Genomic DNA, 23,149 nt, shown 5'->3' on the forward strand with positions numbered 1-23,149 from the left:
TATATATATATATATATATATATATATATATATATATATATATATAAAAATTTACATGATTATTAATTTATGATATTATTGGGACCATATTTTACATTGAAATTTCAAAAAAATTATTATATTAGCAAAATTTATTAATTTATAGTGATTATTAATTTATAGAGTATTAATTTATAGAGATTTTACTGTATACGAAAACATATATTTTGATATTCCCATTTTGCCCTTTCTTTTATTTGACCGACTTAACTTCTCTCTCTGGTTCACTCAGCACATCTATTCCGGTATACCAAATTCTAACCACATTAATAATTTCAACTATTAATAATTACCAAGTTCAACTATTTCAATTCGAACCAAATTAATAATTTCTTGAACCTTTTTTTTTTTTTGGACAAAATAGTTTCTTGAACCTTAACTACTAAAATCCTCCTAATTAACAAAACAATGGTGAGACAAAGCTTAATCTAATTCAGTAATTCTCGTATGGTTTCTATTAGACATATTAAAAGAGACGAATCTACCACGGTCATGGGCCATGTCTTTAATTAAACAATGAACCAAACAATTTCTGTTTTTTTTGAAGAAAGTGTATAAAATTATGAACCAATAATCTAAACTCATTAACAATCATAGATTCTTCTAATTTATTTTAATTGAATAACACCACATTTTTATTGATTTAATAATTAAGTGTTTAAAACTCTATTCAAATCTTGAACCAATAAACCCTCTAATTTAAGTAGACAAAATGTTGAATTTAATTACATAACCAATGTTTTTGTCAACGTACCTTCATACCTTCATACATCCACTACCATATACTCATGATGGCGACACAGATATAATATTGTGATTATCTTTTCTAATACATCCTCTTTGAAATATAACAAAACCCAATTGTTATAATGCAAAGGTTTTCTTTTAAAAGTTAGGAGTCGATTTCTATTAGCTGTACACATCGACTCCAATTATCCAAAAAGAAATAACGAAAACAATAAAAAAAAAAAAGATATGTAAAACGTTGGTGCAAGAGAATTACCGGGCAAATCTCCTTTGGCAGAGAGCTCACCACAAACATTTATGCATATGCAAGAATGAAGTAATAGATTTCTGCCAATGGTGATCTTGCCCTGTAATGCATTTTCACCTTCTCTCTGTCTCTTTTTCATCTGTCTCTCTCTCTCTCTCTACTAAAATAAATGTTGGTGTTGTGTGTTTATATACAACACTGCAATAAGCATATTCAATGGCACTATCCTTTAGCTAGAATAAAATCTATCCCCTACGTACGTATAATTTAATCTCCTAAGGAATAATCCTCTATGCCCCCGAGATTTTACGGTCATCTTGAGTGATCTTATATTCGAGTCTCACCGAGTTTTTGTTCTACTTTTTTTTTTTTTTTGGTAGAAAGTTTTGTTCTACTTTACCTGATTATTATAACTAAATAATACTAGTATTTAAACAGCTATTAATGGTTTAAGATAATTAACTTCTTCTTTATTTTTGTGTGCAAAAGATGATTTACTTCAAGAATTAAACTTTTGACTTGCCAAAAAGTTCGACAATGACAACTTGTAAAGGTTATACTCTAAAAATGGAAGATCCATGGTATTGTCCTCTCCAGGTTTTTATTTTGACAAAAAAAACTCATAAAGTTTTATTCGTCTTTTTTTTTTGTTGTTGTTGTAATGTTAAGGTTACTTACTTTCTATTTTGCTAGATAGGAGTAATTAAGGAAAAAAAAAGGCAACTAGCTAGGATGAGGAAAAACTTACTCTTTTTCTTCTTACTTATAACTTTTCCTTATTTATGTTCCTTTTTACCTCTTTCTTCTAAGCTATTCAGTTAATCTTGCCATCATCATCCATTGCAAACACTTGAGCAAATGAACTTTTGAATTAGTTAGAGCGATCTAAAATATAATGAAAACAGTACAAGACTGAAAGCACGGTCTATAATTAATTAGTGTCAAACGCATGTCAGTGCAACCGCTACGGTCCACAACCGTACCTTTTGCGAGCAACCTCTACGTGGTCATTTGTATATTGCCATTTTTATATTGTTTAGTTTTACAGTTACATTTTTCTCTTATTCATAATAATAATTAAACTTTTAGAGAAGATTAAGAATATTGTCACACTAAATGAAAATAGTCAACTTAACTAGATATAGAGAGCCTTATTAATTTAAACTAGCCCATTAGTCTGTAAAATATAAAATTCGAACACATTATTTTAAAAGTCATGCATGTATATATCATATTCTTGTATAGCACCTTTTGAGATTTGACGTTTTAGCTTGAATTCTTGAAAAGGCCAAAGGTCAGAGTCATATGCTTCAGGTACTGACAGCATATTCAACAAGTATATCCAACCACAGCAAACATTAGTTTACATGCTATTGTACTTGATCATTAGCTATTTGACAAAGCACATAAGATAATTTTGGCTTTAGATAGTATAGTTTATATTAACCCACGAGATAGATGTCGCCAATGAGGAAATATGGCCAAGTGTATTGTTCGAACTTCGGAGCTAAGAATCCTAAAACCATTTCGTTAATATAAACCTAACATGTTAGTTTTTTTATGATGAAAACTCGTTTACTGCTAAACTTTTCTAACTTGAGTATTAAACTTGGTTCTCGGATTCTCATAAATGAATTTTGAAGCATTCTTTGCGTAAGTGTGTGAATTAAAGCCTCTATTAGAGAGCTAAGGTCAAAACAAAATAAAAGAGTTGGTTCTAAAGAGTGAATCGAATAAAATCTTTAAAATAGTAAACCGTAAAAATATGAGCATGAGCGTCAAATAACGCTATATCAAATGAAAAATATTATATAGACAATGGAAAAATAAATAACAGTGGAGAAGAATTGCGAGGCAAATCTCCTTTGGCAGAGGAATAGATGAGAACATATAACAGTCATCTATTTTCCCCTGCCAATAGAGGATTCGCCCTGTAATTCTTTCTACCAAGAAATAATCTATGTCGTTCTCTCTCACTTGATGACTTCAAAGTAAAAAAAAAAATTCAAAGTTTGTAATGTATTTATAACATTAATGTAAAGAGCATATCCTACGGAACAATTTCCTATCAAAACATGAACTATAAAACCTGGTATACCATTTACCGGCAAAGTATTCGCATGACTGGAAAAAAGCCTGGCAAATCAAGAAAAGTAAAAAAATGTTAATTCATGAGATCAGAAGCATGAGGACCGCATGAAGAGGGGTCTTTAGGATTATACTAGACACATATGAATATGCTCTATGAAACATGCATGGTATGTGCCAGAGAATATGCTGTTCTATATACATTGGCTATATAGAATAATAGAAACACCTTCATCAACGAACTATATATATGTACTTTTTGTTTGTCCAACTTATAATAACTTAAGATGCAATGTGAAAAATCAGGAAACATATATATTATATAGTATAGAAGATGCATGTTTGTGAAGACAAAGAGATAATGTATGGTTGGATTACTGGGCGAATACTCCTATGGCAGATGGCTATTGCTAGGGATGATGCAAGTAAAATACTTATCTGCCAAAGGAGATTTGCCCCGCAATTCATCCCATGCAAAACCAATATAATCTCTAGGCAAGTTATGTTTACTTTTCTTGGTTATCAGGTTTTATGGATCGAATCCTCGACCAATCTTGGGATCTGAAAACTACCATGCGAGATATATGTTGGTGAGTCTCTCAAAAGTACAAGGCATTAATTAGTTTGAATGTTATAATGTCTTTAATTAATTCCCCTCATTTTATCCTTCTCGTGTCTTCAATCCTAGTAAAAAACAAAAAATAAATACGAGAACGCGTGAGCCACGTGATGAGATGCATGCATGCTCTCTACAACTATCCCCGGGTTTGCAAACTGTTCTCGGAGAATAGCACAATCATCGTCGACCAAGATTCTTATAATGGTACTACAACAATCTTCTTTTCGCACTGTTCTTTTGATTTTTTTTTTTTTTCCTGTGAATGTAAATCATGTTTTTGACTAACGATTTTACATCTTGCATTGTGAAACTATAATTTCTTATTTCCTTTTTTTTTCCTTCACAAAAACGACGAATGTTTTATGGCGTGGACCAAACAAATATGATGAAGATAGATTAATTATGGCAATTATGAGGTGGTCTATGTTAGTATGTGGGCCTGTATTTATGTATTATCAATCACATGGTTGATCAGAACCAAAATGACATGTGAAGAGCAGAAAGAGGCCATATGTGGGGGGATTATATGTACGAGGTGTACGAAGTTGCCCTTTCTCTCAAGAGGTAGATGCAAAATGGTGTTGTTTCTATTAAACTCTAAATTGTCCATCTGCTACTCAGAGTTTAATCTAAGAATTTGGATTCTATCATCTCTTTTCCATATAGTCTAAGAAGTCAGAACCAACTAATAAAATTACCAACATATATATACTTATTCACTTATTTTGGTAGTAACCACTAAACTTTTTGAAAAACCAATGAAGCAAAAGGATAGAGAGCAGGAAAAGCATGAAGATGCAGCAAGATTGTCCTCTTCCACGTCTTCTTCTCTCATCCAATGTATTGTCCCTTTCGCCGCTCCAATCCTCCATCAACCTTACTGTAATGTTCTTCGCTGTGCAGCCGCATATTTCACATACACTGCCAAGAACACAACAAAACACCAAGATTTGGATCTCTTGTACATTAGTCCAGTTCATGCATCAAATTCTCATACGCTTGCTAAGCTAATAACACTTGAGGAAAATTGAATTCATTACCTGTTCCCTCTTAACTTGAACCAAGCTTCTGCGCAATGCAAATGTGCAAGGCCAAGCTCGTTTTTGCATTTGCAACCAATCTCAATCAAGTCCTGACTTACTGACTTATTATCACCAGTAGCCACCACAGGTGATTGATCAGAACCAAAATGACAAATCCTGCAGATTCTTTCTCCTTCACCACTCAAATCAACCGTGTGGAACTCCTTCGCCTTTGCTTTTGAAGTATCACTCTCTGCCTCGTTGCAGCTTACCACACTAACGTTATCCGCAACCCCCTCATGAACAGCCTGAGCTGAGGAAATGTTACTACTACTACTGCAGCTAACACCATCTTTGGCCATTCTTGAATCATTTTCTTCTTCAATCAAAACCTTTTTTGAGACAGAGTCACTGGTCTGACCCTTAACACCACCCTCAAGCACAACATCACTCGAATTCTCACAAACACTGATCGATTTCGAACAACTTCTCGGGTCCATTTTTAATTCATATATACCACAAAAGAGGAGGGCTTTAGATTCAAGTTCCTACAAAAGTCCAAGATCCATAAAAACCCCTCTTAGTCAGACAAAGAGCCAACAAAGACAACAACATTCCTAAAAATTGAAAACCCTGTAAATGCTCCAACACAAAGATTTTAATTCTTCTTGAAACCCTACTGGTAAACAAAGTTGTAAAAGACATAAAAACCAAACCTTACCCAGAATCCAGATCCACCTCAAAAGAGCTATCTTGCAACAGCAACAGATAAAGCGGCAAACTTTAAGGTTTAGGTAGCGTCAGAGAATCTGTGGGAACAAACAAATCTCAAAAAAAAAGAAAAAAAAAAGGGTTTCTTTTTCAGCTTTAGGCCTCAGATCTTTAAGCAACTGGAGAAATCAATCAGCTTTTTTTTTAATCATCATGGCTCTGAGAAACGTATGCTAGCTCGTGGCTACAGTTATTTGCAAAATATTTTAATCAGCTCTGCTCTGCTCTCTCTAGATTGCAAAAGGTTCCTTTTTTTTTTTTTTTTTTTTTCAGTTTACTTTAAAAATCACTTTACGTTTCAATTTTGTCTTTCTATAAAACTCTGTGTTCCACTTTAGGCAGTAAAGCTAAAACTAATTTGTGTGAAATTTTAATATGAAAGCACCTTTCTTTGGGTAACAGAATAATGTTTGGTGAAGATGAGAACAACTTGTATCAACTATAATTCAAACCAATTCAATAAAAATTCCCTATTTAAGTTAACATTTATATATTTATTGACCATAGTTTTACAAAAGAAAATTATTATTGTTTAGGAATAGGTAGTATATTGATAAATGGTTAATTTTTTTGTTTGGTGAATTGATAAATGGTTAATTAAGTATATTAATTGGTGCTAAAAAAAAAGGTAGATGAATAATAATTGCTTCAAAATTGCCAAAAACATAAATAAGGCTGTTTTTTTTTTTGCAGAAGAATTAACAAATAATGTGGGATCATACACCAATCATGTGTGACACATGATGTGTCATTTCACAAAAAAAAAAATTAACATGTTATAAAGAAAAATAGTATGTCATCCAAAAAATGGAAAAAAAATGACGATAATCTTTGTCGGTTTGTCCCGTTAAAGTCTATACTCCTTTTTGTAGTTTTGACTCTTAGTCATTAAGTCCATTTTCTCTAAAATAAATCAGATTTATTGAATAAAGAAAGTTTATCTCAATCATTTAGCCATTGACATTTTTGTATCCAAAATAATGAAAATTCACTAATGTTGACAAATTGTCCCATTTTAATAAATAGAAATAAGAAGTTAAGATATATTTTTTATGTGAAACAAATAATAAACCAATCAAATTAAGACCTACTTAAATTAAAAACTATATTTTCTATATTTGTATATATATATATAAATAACTTTTGAAATATTTTTTTTAAGAAAATTAATAAGTTTAACTATAAAATTAATAAATTTAGATAAAAAAAATATGATCTTAGACTTAATATTTGTAGTTAAGAAAAAATTGAAATATAGAAATATGAATTTGAATATTTGGTGGCTGTCATCATAAATAAATAATATATATAAAAGTTGATTTGATTATTATGAACCAAATTCGTAATATAATTAATTGATTTGACTCATTACTATTCGCAATACAATTAATTATTTTTTTTCAGCTTATGCAACACTTGAGCTACGGTCACCATTTAAAACTTTAGTTATAAATCTAATCAGCTACTAATATATCTAGTTTTCTACAAGAAAAAAAATGAGTATGATGTATAACTACTCTACAATAACATATTTTTGTATAACACCTTTATGATAATATAAAGTAGAGCGATATTAACTTATCTATTATTTACATTATAATGCAAATTGACTTGCTACTATTTTAGTTATGAAACACATAAAACCCATCAAAAATACCAATATTCAACCCAAAAAATTAGTTCAATCGATTTATTAAAAAGGTAAAAACTGATGAGAGATAATTTAGAAAAGAAAACTCACTCTACAATCAAAATAAATTTGGTACCATCCCAATATAACTCGATGAGATCGCTTGATTTGATATCTTTTTGTTTTACGATATTATTTCATCCATTCATAAGACAATAAACTCTTTAGTATTTGTGAAGGGTAACCATATATGATTGGACATTATTATCAAGGACTTCCACTTCAATACCATTTGGAGGCATTGTAGTTTTCATTTTTTTTAATAGGTTTTTGACACTTTTTTTTGGTAAATTCAAACGACCCATTAAAAACATCCGTATTTGTTAGTTTTTTTGTTATTGTTATCAACATATTTGGATTTATTTAACCATTCTTCTCACCTCCATGAAAATATAACTAAAATTGATTTTGAGGAAATGAAATTACGGAGGAGTTTGAAGACTAAAGCTCATATATACATATCTTAGCCAAAAATAATGCTTTTAAACCTTTTTAATTATAATTTTCCTCAAAAGAAATCCCTAAACTTAGTAAACTATATGGATATGCATATGGTATTTTCTAAATTTACTAATTTGTATATGAAACCAATCATATATTTCCCTTTTTATTATGCTAGATTGTATTTACAAACACTTGTTTTAGTCCTTACATTTTTTTAATAAAAGTATATCTTGTAAAATATTATTAAAAGATTAAAGTCTTTTTCTCAAAACCTCAAATTTGCTTATTTGCAAGCTTATAAATCTGTCATCTATACATGTAGTTTTTTTATACGATAGCTTCCACAATCTTTAAACTTTATTAATTTTGAACTTTAAAATCCCTAATAAATAATTAGAAAATCTAGTAATTAACTGACATCAGGATTTATTATAATCATTTTTCATTAAATGTGAAAAAATCACACTATAAAATTCATCATACTTTAAATATATAAATTAGCAACAAATGCAAAATTATCAATATCATTATACTAAATTGACTATATTAGTAGTTTAATTTATTGGTCAATTCACCATAAATGGAAAGAAAAAGAAAAACTGAGTTTGTTTACTACAAAAAAAACTGAATCAGTCATATAAATCTTTTGATGCTGATCCTAATGAAGTGGTTGTGATTCCATTAAATAAAAAAATGAATGATTCTTATAGATTAGATAAAATTGGGTGATGATAAGTCACACACAGACAAACAACAAATAACAATTCTGAGTCAAAACAAAAAAGGTAAACTTTCTATGAAGGAGGGAAGAAACGGTTGAGGTTGAAAGGGAGAGTGTAGAACTCCTCATTCCTGCTATCTCCTTTAAAAGTTCTGAACTTAGCCCACCAAGGCAAGCCTCTGTCTCTCGCTGTCTCTTTATAATCCAGAGTGTTGTCCAAGAACACTGCCACCATCAACGCGACCATAGGTGAAGACGAGAAGATTGTGTTCAAGAAATCATTGAACCAACCAGCATTGGTGTGAGCTGGACCATGTAATGCTTTCATGGTGAAGTCTCTGAAGTATTCAGGGATCGATAGTCCCAAGAAGAGAGACACACCGACGATGAAGAGATTCCTCAGGGAGTTCATGTTTGTGAACTGCAGAAAAGAGAGACCAACGGAAGCAACAAGACCAAACAAGACACAGTACACGGCTGCAAATATTGTGAAAGGTATTGAAGCGAACAATGCCCCGAATTTGCCTAGCATTGAGAAGAATATCATAAACCCCGCTGAGATTTGGATCACTCTGCGGCTTCCAACTCGGGTGCTTCCTAGTAAACCAATGTTCTCTCTGCAGAATTTGTAAGGAATCAAGAAAGCCATGATGAGATTAACACATTCACACTAATTGGTTCAAAATGGTTTGAAAACATTCACACTTTTACTTACACAGAGACACTTGAACCGCTTAGCGTTCCAAATAAACCGTTTAAGAGAATTCCAATGCCTTGCCAGCCAATTCCACGGCTAAGAACATGAGGTGGAGGAGGCGTGGCACTCGCCAGTCGTGCAGCAGCTTTGAAAGCTCCAGTTGACTAATCACAATTCAAAAAGATTCTTCTTTTAGGACATTCATATTCAAAAGAGATACTTAATGTATGTTGTGTACGTGACTAGAGTACTAATCTTGATTCAGAGGTACATTACCTCAATGAGTGAGACAAAAACAGCGGCCATCATAGCAAAAGCATGACCAGCATCAAAGCTAGGTGCTCCCCATTGAAGTGGATAAGGAATCTTGATCCTAAAACATACCAAGAGAAGCATAAATTATATGAAACACTATCAACTATTGAATGTCTTTTTTTTTGTTATTCATACACATCCTAGAGAATGTTAACTAACCAAGGAGCAGAGGAAATGAGGTTAGACATATCGGTTCTGCAGTTTACTTGTGTCTGGTGTGGTCGGTGTTTGTAAGCTCCACTCGCTGTCAAAAGATGCGCGTAAGCCCACACCACGACAAGCGCTATAAGAAGAGCAAATCTCTCCACTACAGGGAATTGCCTGAACTGAAAGTTCTTTAAATACTGCACAAGAACATAGAGATTATAATATCAGTTAACTGAAACATATTTGGGAATGTATTGGAATTAGATACCATAAGAAAATAACCTGAGAGAAGATAACAAAGAGGATAAGCATAGGGACTCCTATCTCAACACAATTACCAACCTGCAAACACAAACACTATTAACTAAAAATCGAAAGCGACGCTTTGCTTGAATCTTTAAAGAGAGTAGTCTCAGTAATGTACCACTGGGAATCCAATGTTGAAGAGTCCAAAACCTGTTAATGCAATCACAGGAACCATACCAACAGGACTAAAGAATCTGCAATAATGTAAGATGGAAAAAAATCATTAAAGTCTGAACCTTTATGTGATAACAAGCACTGTGTTCTTTGTATATATATACCTTGCNAGCTAGGTGCTCCCCATTGAAGTGGATAAGGAATCTTGATCCTAAAACATACCAAGAGAAGCATAAATTATATGAAACACTATCAACTATTGAATGTCTTTTTTTTTGTTATTCATACACATCCTAGAGAATGTTAACTAACCAAGGAGCAGAGGAAATGAGGTTAGACATATCGGTTCTGCAGTTTACTTGTGTCTGGTGTGGTCGGTGTTTGTAAGCTCCACTCGCTGTCAAAAGATGCGCGTAAGCCCACACCACGACAAGCGCTATAAGAAGAGCAAATCTCTCCACTACAGGGAATTGCCTGAACTGAAAGTTCTTTAAATACTGCACAAGAACATAGAGATTATAATATCAGTTAACTGAAACATATTTGGGAATGTATTGGAATTAGATACCATAAGAAAATAACCTGAGAGAAGATAACAAAGAGGATAAGCATAGGGACTCCTATCTCAACACAATTACCAACCTGCAAACACAAACACTATTAACTAAAAATCGAAAGCGACGCTTTGCTTGAATCTTTAAAGAGAGTAGTCTCAGTAATGTACCACTGGGAATCCAATGTTGAAGAGTCCAAAACCTGTTAATGCAATCACAGGAACCATACCAACAGGACTAAAGAATCTGCAATAATGTAAGATGGAAAAAAATCATTAAAGTCTGAACCTTTATGTGATAACAAGCACTGTGTTCTTTGTATATATATACCTTGCACAGATAGCCCACATCTGGCTGAAACCAAGGATGATTTGAACACTGGATGCAACTATGATTGCGCCTTGTACCGCTCTCATTGTACTTAGAAATCTCTACTTAGATTAAACATTCAAGTTAGTATGGAAGTGAGGATCTTCAGAAAACTATTCCAAGAGTAAGAACAAACATACCAACTGTGGATCTTCGATACGGGTCAAAGAAGAGTCTTTGATGATTGAAATGATGGGAACCATGAATGCATAAGAGCCTCCGNAAAGATGCGCGTAAGCCCACACCACGACAAGCGCTATAAGAAGAGCAAATCTCTCCACTACAGGGAATTGCCTGAACTGAAAGTTCTTTAAATACTGCACAAGAACATAGAGATTATAATATCAGTTAACTGAAACATATTTGGGAATGTATTGGAATTAGATACCATAAGAAAATAACCTGAGAGAAGATAACAAAGAGGATAAGCATAGGGACTCCTATCTCAACACAATTACCAACCTGCAAACACAAACACTATTAACTAAAAATCGAAAGCGACGCTTTGCTTGAATCTTTAAAGAGAGTAGTCTCAGTAATGTACCACTGGGAATCCAATGTTGAAGAGTCCAAAACCTGTTAATGCAATCACAGGAACCATACCAACAGGACTAAAGAATCTGCAATAATGTAAGATGGAAAAAAATCATTAAAGTCTGAACCTTTATGTGATAACAAGCACTGTGTTCTTTGTATATATATACCTTGCACAGATAGCCCACATCTGGCTGAAACCAAGGATGATTTGAACACTGGATGCAACTATGATTGCGCCTTGTACCGCTCTCATTGTACTTAGAAATCTCTACTTAGATTAAACATTCAAGTTAGTATGGAAGTGAGGATCTTCAGAAAACTATTCCAAGAGTAAGAACAAACATACCAACTGTGGATCTTCGATACGGGTCAAAGAAGAGTCTTTGATGATTGAAATGATGGGAACCATGAATGCATAAGAGCCTCCGATCACAGTTGGAAGACGAGTTCCAAATAAAGTTTGAAGAAGAGTGTTAACACCTTGAAGGAACAGTAGTGTCTGAACAACTCTGACTTTATCACCCTAATCAATGGAAGGAACATCAAAATCCTCAGTCAGATAAGCAAAACACACACAGAGATATAACTTTGGATTAAGAGNGACTCCTATCTCAACACAATTACCAACCTGCAAACACAAACACTATTAACTAAAAATCGAAAGCGACGCTTTGCTTGAATCTTTAAAGAGAGTAGTCTCAGTAATGTACCACTGGGAATCCAATGTTGAAGAGTCCAAAACCTGTTAATGCAATCACAGGAACCATACCAACAGGACTAAAGAATCTGCAATAATGTAAGATGGAAAAAAATCATTAAAGTCTGAACCTTTATGTGATAACAAGCACTGTGTTCTTTGTATATATATACCTTGCACAGATAGCCCACATCTGGCTGAAACCAAGGATGATTTGAACACTGGATGCAACTATGATTGCGCCTTGTACCGCTCTCATTGTACTTAGAAATCTCTACTTAGATTAAACATTCAAGTTAGTATGGAAGTGAGGATCTTCAGAAAACTATTCCAAGAGTAAGAACAAACATACCAACTGTGGATCTTCGATACGGGTCAAAGAAGAGTCTTTGATGATTGAAATGATGGGAACCATGAATGCATAAGAGCCTCCGATCACAGTTGGAAGACGAGTTCCAAATAAAGTTTGAAGAAGAGTGTTAACACCTTGAAGGAACAGTAGTGTCTGAACAACTCTGACTTTATCACCCTAATCAATGGAAGGAACATCAAAATCCTCAGTCAGATAAGCAAAACACACACAGAGATATAACTTTGGATTAAGAGACAATAATGGCTCACATCATCTCCACCCATCATAGGAACAAGAACTGAAGGAATCATAACCGCAGTTCCTAAAGCCAAAATGTAATGCTCGAAACCTAAAGCTATGGCTTCTCCTGCAACAACATCAACATCAGTAAAGTGAAAAGGCAATCAATTCGATTACAGACAAATGGTTTCAATCAAGGGTCGTACCCCATGGAGGGTTTGAGTCAATGCAATACTCTAAACCCTGAAGCTGATCCATTGGTGGGTGGCTTATCTCCTCTGGCTTTATTGGATCCATGATTTTAGAGTAGTAATTTATTTCAAAAGTCTATCTTTTTTTCTTTCTGGGTCAACAACACTCAAAACAACAATCTTCTTCTTATCAGCTCATGAATCAGCTAAAGAATCAGGAAAACTAAAAGGATCTGATTGAATCAAGAGGAATGACTGAGAAAACAAGAACTGAGTTGTTTTTAAATCAAAAAAAGAAAAGTTGTGTGAAAGAGAAAGAAAAAAAAAGAGACAAGGCAAAGTGAAAAAAGCTACTCTTTTTCGAAGTTGCAGCTGAGTTAGAAGAGAGCTTTTTGGTAGTGGTGGAGATGGTGACTTATTACATTTATATACATATGAAATAGGGATAGTGAAAGGTTGAGAGAAAAAGGACCGTTAGAAATATAAGTTAGGTACCGGAAATGCCCCTTAAGGAACTGCCAAAAACAGAATACTACCGTTACACTGTTTTGCTGGTAAGAAAATGCTTTTTCCCAACTTTACACATCAGAAGTCACAGACTCTTTTAATGCATTAGTTACGTTTCCTGCAGTGCATGTCGTTCTCTTCCTTCAAGCGTCTTGAATTTAGTTTAGTCTTTAATTAAAGGGCACAAAAACAAATGAGGAAGGAATCATACTAGTAGCCAAGTGTTCTGTTTGATTTATCAGAAAAATATGTTTTTATCATTAGATTTTTTCTTATTTACAAATCAAAAGTGTAAAAATTACACACTTAGTATTTGCACACTATATATGGCACTAATAGAGATAATAACAATGACTTTCTTTATTCAGGTTTGTGTGTTTAAGCTTCGCAATAATCAATTCAATTTCATGTGTTAAACCAATTGGTATATTTGTTTCCCTCCCACCAATCCGTGTATGAATCATTCTCAAATATGCAAAAGTCACCGAAAAAAAGAAGGTTAGGATGTACACTTGATGGATGTGGATTAAAGAAGACTTGACCATGATGAAAACAAACCGGAAGTTAAAAAGATAAAAAGAAAACGTTATGATGATTGTATGAAAATGACGTGTTTTTGAGAAAAGAAAAAATGAACCAATCAATTAACATTTCTTTTGCTTTACTTTCTTTATATTTCACTTTGAACTTTTTATTTTTATAAAAAAAAATATCTTGGGTTTTGAAGAATAATAAAGACATTAGGAAAAACAAATAAATAAAATAACATGGAGCCATGAGTCAGCAGGAGATGGGTCCAAAACAGTGCAGAAGTAAAAAGAGTATCTAAAATAAAACTGGGACAGCCCACGTGCGACCCAAAGAAGGTCCCCAAAATGGGTCATTTGGATTTAAGACATAAATAATACTACAACATTCACAAATGCTTTTTAGTTAACAAGACATATACGGTCTCTCTAGTCTCTTTCACCTGTTGACTGCTACAAGATCCAAAACGGTGACATTGCATGGCTGTGATAGATTGAGTATAAAGGGGACTGATTTGCTCTCTCTCTAGATATTTTTTTCCCTCTGCTCCTCGGCTTGGTTGTTGCTTCTGTTATTCAAATGTAACACAACCTTGTGATAAGATATCACTAAATGTCTCATATCGGGAAGGGACCGGGGAAGGAATAGTAAAAGGCTTATAAGTTCACAAGTTTGGGTTTAAGGTGTTTTTTAGATCCAGAACCTAAAACAGATTGGTTCATTCAAGCTTATATTAGCGGATTCGGTGGAATTAACTCCGTAACTTGCGCATCAAGTTTCAATTTTCGTGAACAAGATACGATGGCGATTGTATATTAATTGTAATTAGATATTTTGTGATCTCCTTCTCTTGTATAAAGGATTGTAATACAACATCGAATGTAATAACACGTAAACTTATTCTTTATGGTTTCAGAGGAAAAGATAATATTGCCTTTTCTTTTCATTCTTTGAAACTTATCGATCTCAACAATGACAACCACCAACGATGGATCAACTCCACCAATGAACTCGACCCTGAACCCAAACCCGACAGCGACAACGACTTCGACGATAACAACGACGGAGGTCCGACGTACCATTATCTCTGTACGATTTAACGGCGGCTGACAATCCTGGAGCGGTGATTTCGCATCCCTTACTCAGGGTACGAACTACGATGAATGGTCTTGTGGTATGAAGACAGCCCTCTACTCACAAAAGAAATTTGGGTTTCTCAACGGTGTAATCCCACGACCCGATGAAGGCTCTCCGGACCTTGAAGACTGGTGGACAATCCAGGCGTTGCTTGTGTCATGGATCAAGATGTCCATCGATCCAGTTCTGCGCTCTAACATCTCTCATCGAGATGTTGCGAAGGACCTGTGGGACCACTTGAAGAAGAGGTTTTCGGTGACCAATGGACCAAGGGTTCAACAAATCAAGGCGGATCTTGCGGGCTGTAAACAAAGGGGTCTCACTATTGAGGCTTACTTTGGAAAATTAACTCGTATTTGGGACAGCATGGTAAGCTATCGTCCTCTTCGCCTTTGTAAGTGTGAGTGCGATCTTGGCACGCTTCAAGAAAGAGACCGTGAAGAAGATAAGGTACATCAGTTTTTGTTTGGACGTGATGATACCCTTTACCGAACGGTACGCTCGAGCTTAGTCTCACGAATTCCGATCCAACCTTTGGAGGAGGTTTACAATATTGTTCGTCAGGAAGAATATTTGTTGCGAAACGACGCCAATAGTCGTGAGGAAACAACTGAGGTCAGTGCCTTCGCTGTTCAAGCAGTACAAAGTGTTCGTCGAGACGAACATGACAAGCATGTCGTGTGTACGCATTTTAACCGTATTGTTCACTCAAGCAAGAGTTGTTACGGCATCATTGGGTATCCGAAGTGGTGGGGGAATCGACCACGTACTCGTGCATCACCAAGTCAAGGTCGTGGATGTGGAGGTTCCCATGGAAGTATGGGACGTGGACGTGCTATGACGTTTGCCAATGCTGTTCAGGTTGCCACTCCTACCAGCTCTGCGAATGCTAACTATGTTGTTACGGATAATGATCATGACAAAGTGGAAGTCAGCGATGCTCAGTGGAGGGCCATTAAAAACCTTCTCAATGCCGGCAAACCCAATGAGTCTGAAAAATTAACGAGTACGTGTTTTCTTCCTTTTTGGATTCTTGATACGGGTGCCTCCCATCACTTAACAAGTCGTCTAGATATCTTAACGGATGTTAGAGATATGGCACCGGTTGGGGTTGTGTTAGCTGATGATAGAGAACGTATTTTGGTGAAAGAAGGTTCTGTTAGGCTATGTCCAAACTTGCTTCTATGATCTGTCTATTATGTTGAGGAATTTCAGTCTGAGTTGATTTCGTTGAGTCAGTTGATGGATGAGAACCAATGTGTTGTCCAGTTGGCTGATCATTTCCTTGTTGTTCAAGACCGTGCTTTGAGGACGGTGACAGGAGTTGGTAAGCGTTTGGGAGGGACCTTTCACTTTAGAAGCTTGGAGTATGCTGCATCCGTTGTTATAAGAGATGAGAAGTCCTTTGAGCTCTGGCACAATCGCATGGGTCATCCAGTTGCTAAAGTCGTGGGTCTACTGCCTGGTGTTTCTCTTAATAATTCTTCTACTTTTTTGAATAAAGCGTGTGATACATGTCTCCGCGCTAAACAAACACGGTTGAGTTTTCCGATTAGTGAGAATAAAACGACAAAGATTTTCGAATTGATTCATTGCGACTTATGGGGACCGTATAGGACTCCCACTTATTCTGGTGCACGATTCTTTCTCACTATCGTCGATGATTACTCGAGAGGTGTGTGGATACACTTGTTGAATGATAAATCAGAGGCTCCAACTCAACTACAGAATTTCTTAGCAATGACAACACGACAGTTCAACACACCGGTTCAAAAGATACATAGTGATAATGGGTCTGAATTTGTTTGTTTGCGTGACTTCTTCAAATCTCTTGGCATAATACATGAAACGTCTTGTGTTGGTACTCCGCAACAGAACGGGCGAGCTGAGAGGAAACATCGGCATATACTAAAAATTGCTCGAGCTTTACGGTTTCGAGCTAACCTACCCATGGAGTTTTGGGGTGAATGTGTTCTCACGGCGGTTATTTAATAAACAGGACACCAAGCTCCGTTCTTCAGGGTTCTACTCCTTATGAGCGCTTGTACAAAGCCAAACCTTCCTACGCACATCTCCGAGTCTTTGGCAGTCTGTGTTATGCTCATGATCAGTCTCACAAGGGTGACAAGTTTGCGTCTCGGAGCCGTAGGTGTGTTTTCATGGGTTACCCGTATGGGAAAAAAGGTTGGCGGTTATACGATCTTGAAAAAGCCCAGTTCTTTGTTTCACGCGATGTTGTGTTCAGTGAAACAGAGTTCCCATATGCCTTTGTTCATGCCGACGAACCAGAGGAGGAAGTGGATATGTCGCCGTACTTAACTTCTCTGTTTCACAAGGAAGAGGATGCAAATCAGGTGGGCCGTTCACAAGCTCCTAATTTAGTTGGTCCTGTCACTTATGACCCACCTGTTATTGGGCATGTGCCAAACCCACCGGTTATTGGGCCTGTGCCAAACCCAACTTTTATTGGACCTTTACCAAATCCATCTCCTTTGCCTTTCCCTTCTTGTGATCATCGTGACACGATGGCGACGATACATCAGGACACACGCCGGCACACCGACGTACCAGCTACGAAAACACAGCCATCGGTTGTGGCTTCGGTTCCTATGGAGCCAGAACGGCTCGGTCGAGGTCATCGACAGAAAACAAGATCGGTCAAACTCAAAGATTTTGTGGTCAATACAAGTTACAATTCCACAACTTCAACCGATGCCTCGACCTCTCACTACCCGGTGGCTAATTATGTTGATTGTGAATGATTTTCTCCACAACATAAGGCTTTTTTAGCTGCAATTACGTCTGATGTGGTGCCCAATCATTCCAACAAGCTTCGACAGATGAATGGTGGAACAAGACCATGTCAACTGAGATTGAGGGTCACGAACGCAATCGCTCTTTCATGATTGAAGATTTGCCCATAGGGAAGAAGGCAATTGGATGTAAGTGGGTTGATACGCTTAAATATCGGTCGGATGGAACTCTAGAACGACACAAAGCCAGATTAGTCGCACTTGGCAACAAACAAGTTGAAGGTATCGACTACAACAAAATGTTTGCATCAGTCGAAAAAATGGGTACCGTACGATTGCTCTTGGATACGACTGTCAAACGTAAGTGGGACATTCATCAAATGGATGTTCATCATGCGTTTCTTCACGGAGATCTCGATGAAGAAATCTATATGCGGTTGCCACCGGGGTTCAAAGCCTCAAGTCCGACAAAGGTATGTCGTCTACGAAAGTCCATTCACGGTTTGAAACAGAGTCCCCGATGTTGGTTTGCCAAGTTGACCACTGCTTTGAAAGAATATGGCTTAGAACAGAGTTTGTCTGATTACTCGCTGTTTACACTGGATACCAAGGGCAATCAGATTCATGTTTTAATTTATGTGGATGATCTGATTATTACTGGTAGTACTGGGCAAATTATGAAAACATTCAAGGCCTATCTATCCTCTTGCTTCCACATGAAGGATTTGGGACCCTTGAAGTACTTCATGGGTATTGAAGTGGCCAGAAGTTCCTCTGGCAAGTATCTTAGTCAGCGTAAGTATGCCCTTGATATCATCTCCAACATCGGCTTACTTGGTGCGAGGCCCGCTGCGTTTCCACTTGAATCGACTCATCAGCTTGCTGTCTCGACCTCACCTCTTCTCCAACAACCGGCCCAGTATCGCCGTCTCATTGGTCGCCTCATCTACTTGGCTGTTACTAGACCTGATTTGGCCTATTGTGTCCACTTCCTCGCACAGTTTATGCAACACCCACGCGAAGATCATTGGGAAGCTGCACTCTGTGTGGTTCGTTACTTGAAGAATAACCCAGGTCAGGGCATCTTCCTACGATCGGACACACCATCTCAGCTCACCGGATGGTGTGACAGCGACTACTCCAGCTGCCCTCTAACGCGTCGTTCGGTTACTGGGTATTTCATACAATTGGGTGGGTCTCCTATATCCTGGAAAACGAAGAAGCAGAAGACTGTAAGTCGCTCATCTGCAGAGGCAGAGTACCGAGCGATGGCACACTTGACTCAAGAACTGATTTGGCTAAAGCGGATTTTCAGTTTCTAGGGGTCTCACACGAAGCTTCAATGCTAGTCCATTGTGACAGTCAGGCCGCGATACACATTGCTCACAATCCCGTTTTCCATGAGCGCACAAAACATGTGGAAGTGGACTGTCACTTTGTACGAGATGAAGTTGTATGGAGAAACATTCGCGTGCTTCACGTGTCTAGTCACTTGCAGCTGGCCGATATCTTCACAAAGCCTTTGGGTACACATGAGTTCATGCAGTTCCGTTTCAAGATGGGCATACAGGACCTGCACGCTCCAACTTGCAGGGGTATTAGCGGATTCGATGGAATTAACTCCGTAACTTGCGCATCAAGTTTCAATCTTCGTGAACACTTAACGTGATACGATGGCGATTGTATATTAATTGTAATTAGATATTTTGCGATCTTCTTCTCTTGTATAAAGGATTGTAATACAACATCCAATGGAATAACACAGAAACTTATTCTTTAGCTTATTTTTTTATATCATGAAGGATAGGATTAGAGAAGTGCTAGGGTGTATGTAAACACACAAAGAACGATTGCAATTAAGTGCCATAGACAAGCCACAGCTTTGAGATAACTTGTCATTCACTCTTTAAGTGGTTTAACTTGTAAAACCGTGACGAAGAAAATAAGACTTACGCCAAGGCTGTGTATCGAGAATCACCAATGGCATCTGGTTAACAGCTGCATGCGTTATACCGGATCGAAGATAAAAAAAAAAAATCTGAAGTAGTAGCTGGGAGGGGATTCAGGATTCTTCATGTCACCCTATCCTGCAAAAATTGTCATATTTCCAAAATCCATCATATTTTCCTCTATGGAAGTAATTATTCTTCCACACCACGGATGGGTATGCTAGCTAGGCTTTAGAATGGTGAGAACCGTCCCAGGTTGAGCACCAGAAGAAACAAAGTGGAGCTTTCTTGCTCCAACATTTCCCTATCACTCTTCATACCAGCTTCTACAATTTATACACCAATAAAGATGAAGGATGAGAAGTCACTTGGATCAATATATATGTTGGAACCTCAAAATGCATGCATCAAGAAGTCTGGGTTTCTGTATTATTTACTTCCTATCACACACTTGTGACTTGTGCATTTGAAACTCGTGTCAATCTTTTCAAACGAAGGACCTTATCAAATTTATCATCTGCAACCACATCAATATTTTTTGGCCGAACATTATTGCATGCTTATAAATTTAAGATAACCATACTCTGTTCAAGTTTTCTAGATCGGGTCCTAACAAATCACGGTTGTTGGATGAACATCCTTCCATCTTTTTTATGTTATCAGCTATCATCACACATAATATATTATCATAATAAGTTTTATGATACTCCCCTTTTCTTTGTGTATGATAAGTTAGATATATGGCTTTTAAAAATTTATGCATATGGTTTCATGTATGTAATTTGGTATTTAACTAGTAGATCATGTTCAATGTATAATGTACGCAATTTCTAATCCTGACTCGGATACAGATCATTGTGTTTGTGCAGTGACTCAAACAATTCATTGACCTGCTCTCTAAAGGATACCATTCTTGACCAACAACAAAGGAACTTAAGTTTTCATTTACACATTCTGCTTTTGGATTCTTACACAATCATTTCTTACGAACTTTGAATACTTCCTTTTTAGATTATTTATACATATATTACATAATGATAAACATTATCCATACAATTGTAATATTTTTACGTGGTTTCACATCGATCTTTACATTCTTCTTATAAAGTTATGGTTTTTCATTAGTTTATGTATTTCTTGACCATTTAAATACTTTAAATAAAGATACGAAACAGGATAAAATTTCGTCGTGCTTGCATTCATAAGCTATTTTGGGATACATTTCGAGTATAACTTAATAACAGAAACAAAATAGATATGCAACATAAAAAGGTTGATTAGTTTAATTCGTATTATTGAATCAGTTAACTGGATCAGTTGACTTTTTCTTTATTTACCAGAAGAACAATTTATGTGACATGAAAAATTCTCCTATGAAAGCTACGAAGAGATAAATAAGTGTTTTACACATACAATTAAGTGACGAATAGCATTTCTTATATTTTTATAATTAATACACTACATAATTATTCCTCGAAATCCAAATTAAAAATACATATTATATAAACAGAGAAATAAATTAAGGTTGACGGTAGTTTAGTTATGCACTCAAGATTAGCCAAATTGTAATCCAAATTATATAATTTTAGAATAAAGTTTTACGGACGAGAGAATATTGCATTCAAGATTAGCCAACTCGAAATCCAAACATAAATAGTTATTATGTGGAAAACCGGGTTTGGTCCGTTTGGAAGTATGAATATGATCGCTCTTTCGAGTGTCTTTGAAGCTTTTGGTTTAAGGTCGGCTACGTGAAGTCCTCAAATTACAGTAAGCACCGACTCAGCATTAACACGTGACGTGGTTCCCACAAATACCAACTCTACATCTTCTTCTCAAGACTATTATACTCACTTATGACTTATGAGATAAACCTACTAAGAGAGATTATAAACAAATGTGTGAGAGCGTGACGACATCTTCACGAATCATGATCTGCTTATCGATCAACCTCACTGGGTGGTTTGATAAGTCAACCCTAATATCTGTCCCTTAAGGAAAATATATGTATTATAAAATAAAATTGACTTTGCGTATGGATAAAACCCGTCCAACGTGTTATTCTGCTGGCAAAAATAAATGGATTAGGATAACACATCAACATCAAATAAGCAATATACTAGTATTTAAAACAATACTTAATCAGATGACTTTTCAGCTTATCGAACATAAAATAAAGTAAAAATCNTCCCTTAAGGAAAATATATGTATTATAAAATAAAATTGACTTTGCGTATGGATAAAACCCGTCCAACGTGTTATTCTGCTGGCAAAAATAAATGGATTAGGATAACACATCAACATCAAATAAGCAATATACTAGTATTTGAAACAATTAATCAGATGACTTTTCAGCTTATCGAACATAAAATATAGTAAAAAATCTCAACTCGAAAACTGTTATAAAACGAACACGAAATGGCCAAGTTAAGACAACATTACAACCGAAACAAACACAACCCCCACCATTTTTTATTTTCGTCCGTTTCGTTCTCTTGTTTTGGTTCGTTTTTTTTGTTTCTGTTTAAATCGTGTCGGAATCAACAAACATAGCGCAAAAGAAAAGTCTTAGCCCACCGATGGCTCAAGTCTTGTCTACACCGATGGCTATCACCGGCCCGACGCCGCTACAATTCATGGCGGGTCTTCTTGGTCGAATCGTTACTAAAGACACGAGCAAAGAGATTAGTACTCCAGAGAGCCCGAAGAGTCCACGGACCACTCAAGGCTCTATTCTCATGGATAAGTACGAGCTAGGAAAGCTTCTAGGCCACGGAAGCTTCGCTAAAGTTTATTTAGCACGGAACATTAAATCCGGCGAGTATGTGGCCATCAAAGTCATTGACAAGGAGAAGATCGTGAAGAGTGGAATGGCAGGTCATATAAAACGGGAGATCTCCATCCTTCGACGTGTCCGCCACCCTTACATTGTCCACCTCCTTGAGGTCATGGCTACGAAGACAAAGATATACATCGTGATGGAGTACGTACGAGGCGGAGAGCTTTACAATACGGTGGCCAGAGGACGGCTTAGAGAAGGAACTGCCCGAAGATATTTCCAGCAGTTGATATCATCTGTTGCTTTCTGCCACAGCCGCGGTGTTTACCACCGCGATCTGAAGCTTGAGAATCTGCTTTTGGACGATAAGGGGAACGTTAAAGTCTCTGACTTTGGGCTAAGCGTTGTCTCGGAGCAGCTCAGGCAAGACGGAATCTGTCAAACGTTTTGTGGGACGCCGGCTTATTTGGCTCCCGAGGTTTTGACAAGGAAAGGTTACGACGCTGCCAAAGCCGATATTTGGGCTTGCGGAGTAATCTTGTTTGTGTTGATGGCTGGTTACCTTCCGTTTGATGACAAGAACATATTG

General features: G+C 36.3%; 5 protein-coding genes across 8 annotated transcripts in view; 3 read left to right on the forward strand and 2 right to left on the reverse strand.

Annotated features, from left to right (window-relative positions):
- Positions 4,310-5,818, reverse strand: LOC104749446 (E3 ubiquitin-protein ligase MARCH8-like). Its single transcript, XM_010471083.1, has 3 exons — positions 5,484-5,818; positions 4,781-5,310; positions 4,310-4,661 (listed from the first exon to the last, which is right to left on the reverse strand). The coding sequence occupies exons 2-3, from the start codon at positions 5,260-5,262 to the stop codon at positions 4,457-4,459; spliced, it is 687 nt and encodes a 228-aa protein (XP_010469385.1). The 5' UTR covers positions 5,263-5,310; positions 5,484-5,818; the 3' UTR covers positions 4,310-4,456.
- Positions 8,349-13,316, reverse strand: LOC104749447 (nucleobase-ascorbate transporter 2-like). Of its 2 annotated transcripts, XM_010471084.2 has the most exons (11): positions 12,923-13,316; positions 12,746-12,843; positions 12,554-12,653; positions 11,031-11,107; positions 10,852-10,952; positions 10,692-10,767; positions 10,550-10,609; positions 10,280-10,464; positions 9,362-9,458; positions 9,104-9,249; positions 8,349-9,005 (listed from the first exon to the last, which is right to left on the reverse strand). In XM_010471084.2, exons 1-11 carry the CDS (start codon positions 13,011-13,013, stop codon positions 8,462-8,464), a joined length of 1,575 nt encoding a protein of 524 aa, XP_010469386.1. In that variant the 5' UTR covers positions 13,014-13,316; the 3' UTR covers positions 8,349-8,461. The 2 variants fall into 2 exon arrangements, with proteins under 2 accessions (XP_010469386.1, XP_010469387.1); XM_010471085.2 differs by lacking the exons at positions 10,550-10,609; positions 10,692-10,767; positions 10,852-10,952; positions 11,031-11,107 and adding exons at positions 11,293-11,352; positions 12,138-12,213; positions 12,298-12,398 and having other exon boundaries at positions 12,477-12,653.
- Positions 14,915-17,841, forward strand: LOC104753269. Its single transcript, XM_010475544.1, has 4 exons — positions 14,915-15,010; positions 15,089-16,237; positions 16,295-17,010; positions 17,079-17,841. The coding sequence occupies exons 1-4, from the start codon at positions 14,915-14,917 to the stop codon at positions 17,839-17,841; spliced, it is 2,724 nt and encodes a 907-aa protein (XP_010473846.1).
- LOC109129430 (uncharacterized mitochondrial protein AtMg00810-like) lies at positions 17,940-19,154 on the forward strand. The gene has a single exon (XM_019237666.1). It carries the CDS (start codon positions 17,940-17,942, stop codon positions 19,152-19,154), a length of 1,215 nt encoding a protein of 404 aa, XP_019093211.1.
- Positions 22,220-23,149, forward strand: part of LOC104749448 (CBL-interacting serine/threonine-protein kinase 13-like) — a 3,233-nt gene continuing 2,303 nt past the window's right edge. Inside the window, exon 1 of one of the 3 annotated variants that reach the window (XM_010471088.2) lies at positions 22,220-23,038. In XM_010471088.2, the coding sequence (XP_010469390.1) occupies positions 22,361-23,038 (678 nt within the window). In that variant the 5' untranslated portion in view covers positions 22,220-22,360. Of the gene's footprint in view, positions 23,144-23,149 lie in introns of all 3 variants that reach the window. The other 2 variants (XM_010471086.2, XM_010471087.2) reach the window with 2 other exon arrangements.

Source organism: Camelina sativa, chromosome 16, assembly GCF_000633955.1.
Source record: "Camelina sativa cultivar DH55 chromosome 16, Cs, whole genome shotgun sequence".
In the NCBI taxonomy this organism is placed as follows: domain Eukaryota; kingdom Viridiplantae; phylum Streptophyta; class Magnoliopsida; order Brassicales; family Brassicaceae; genus Camelina; species Camelina sativa.

Coding starts and splice junctions, on each gene's coding strand:
- LOC104749446 (XM_010471083.1), bottom strand. CDS start 5,262: ATGGACCCGAGAAGTTGTTCGAAATCGATCAGTGTTTGTGAGAATTCG. Junction 4,662..4,780: donor TTCAAGTTAAGAGGGAACAG/GTAATGAATTCA, acceptor TGTTCTTGGCAG/TGTATGTGAAATATGCGGCT.
- LOC104749447 (XM_010471084.2), bottom strand. CDS start 13,013: ATGGATCCAATAAAGCCAGAGGAGATAAGCCACCCACCAATGGATCAG. Junction 12,654..12,745: donor CTATGATGGGTGGAGATGAT/GTGAGCCATTAT, acceptor TCCATTGATTAG/GGTGATAAAGTCAGAGTTGT. Junction 9,006..9,103: donor AGCGGTTCAAGTGTCTCTGT/GTAAGTAAAAGT, acceptor CAAATTCTGCAG/AGAGAACATTGGTTTACTAG.
- LOC104753269 (XM_010475544.1), top strand. CDS start 14,915: ATGACAACCACCAACGATGGATCAACTCCACCAATGAACTCGACCCTG. Junction 15,011..15,088: donor CGACGATAACAACGACGGAG/GTCCGACGTACC, acceptor TCCCTTACTCAG/GGTACGAACTACGATGAATG. Junction 16,238..16,294: donor TTTTGGTGAAAGAAGGTTCT/GTTAGGCTATGT, acceptor GAGGAATTTCAG/TCTGAGTTGATTTCGTTGAG.
- LOC109129430 (XM_019237666.1), top strand. CDS start 17,940: ATGTCAACTGAGATTGAGGGTCACGAACGCAATCGCTCTTTCATGATT.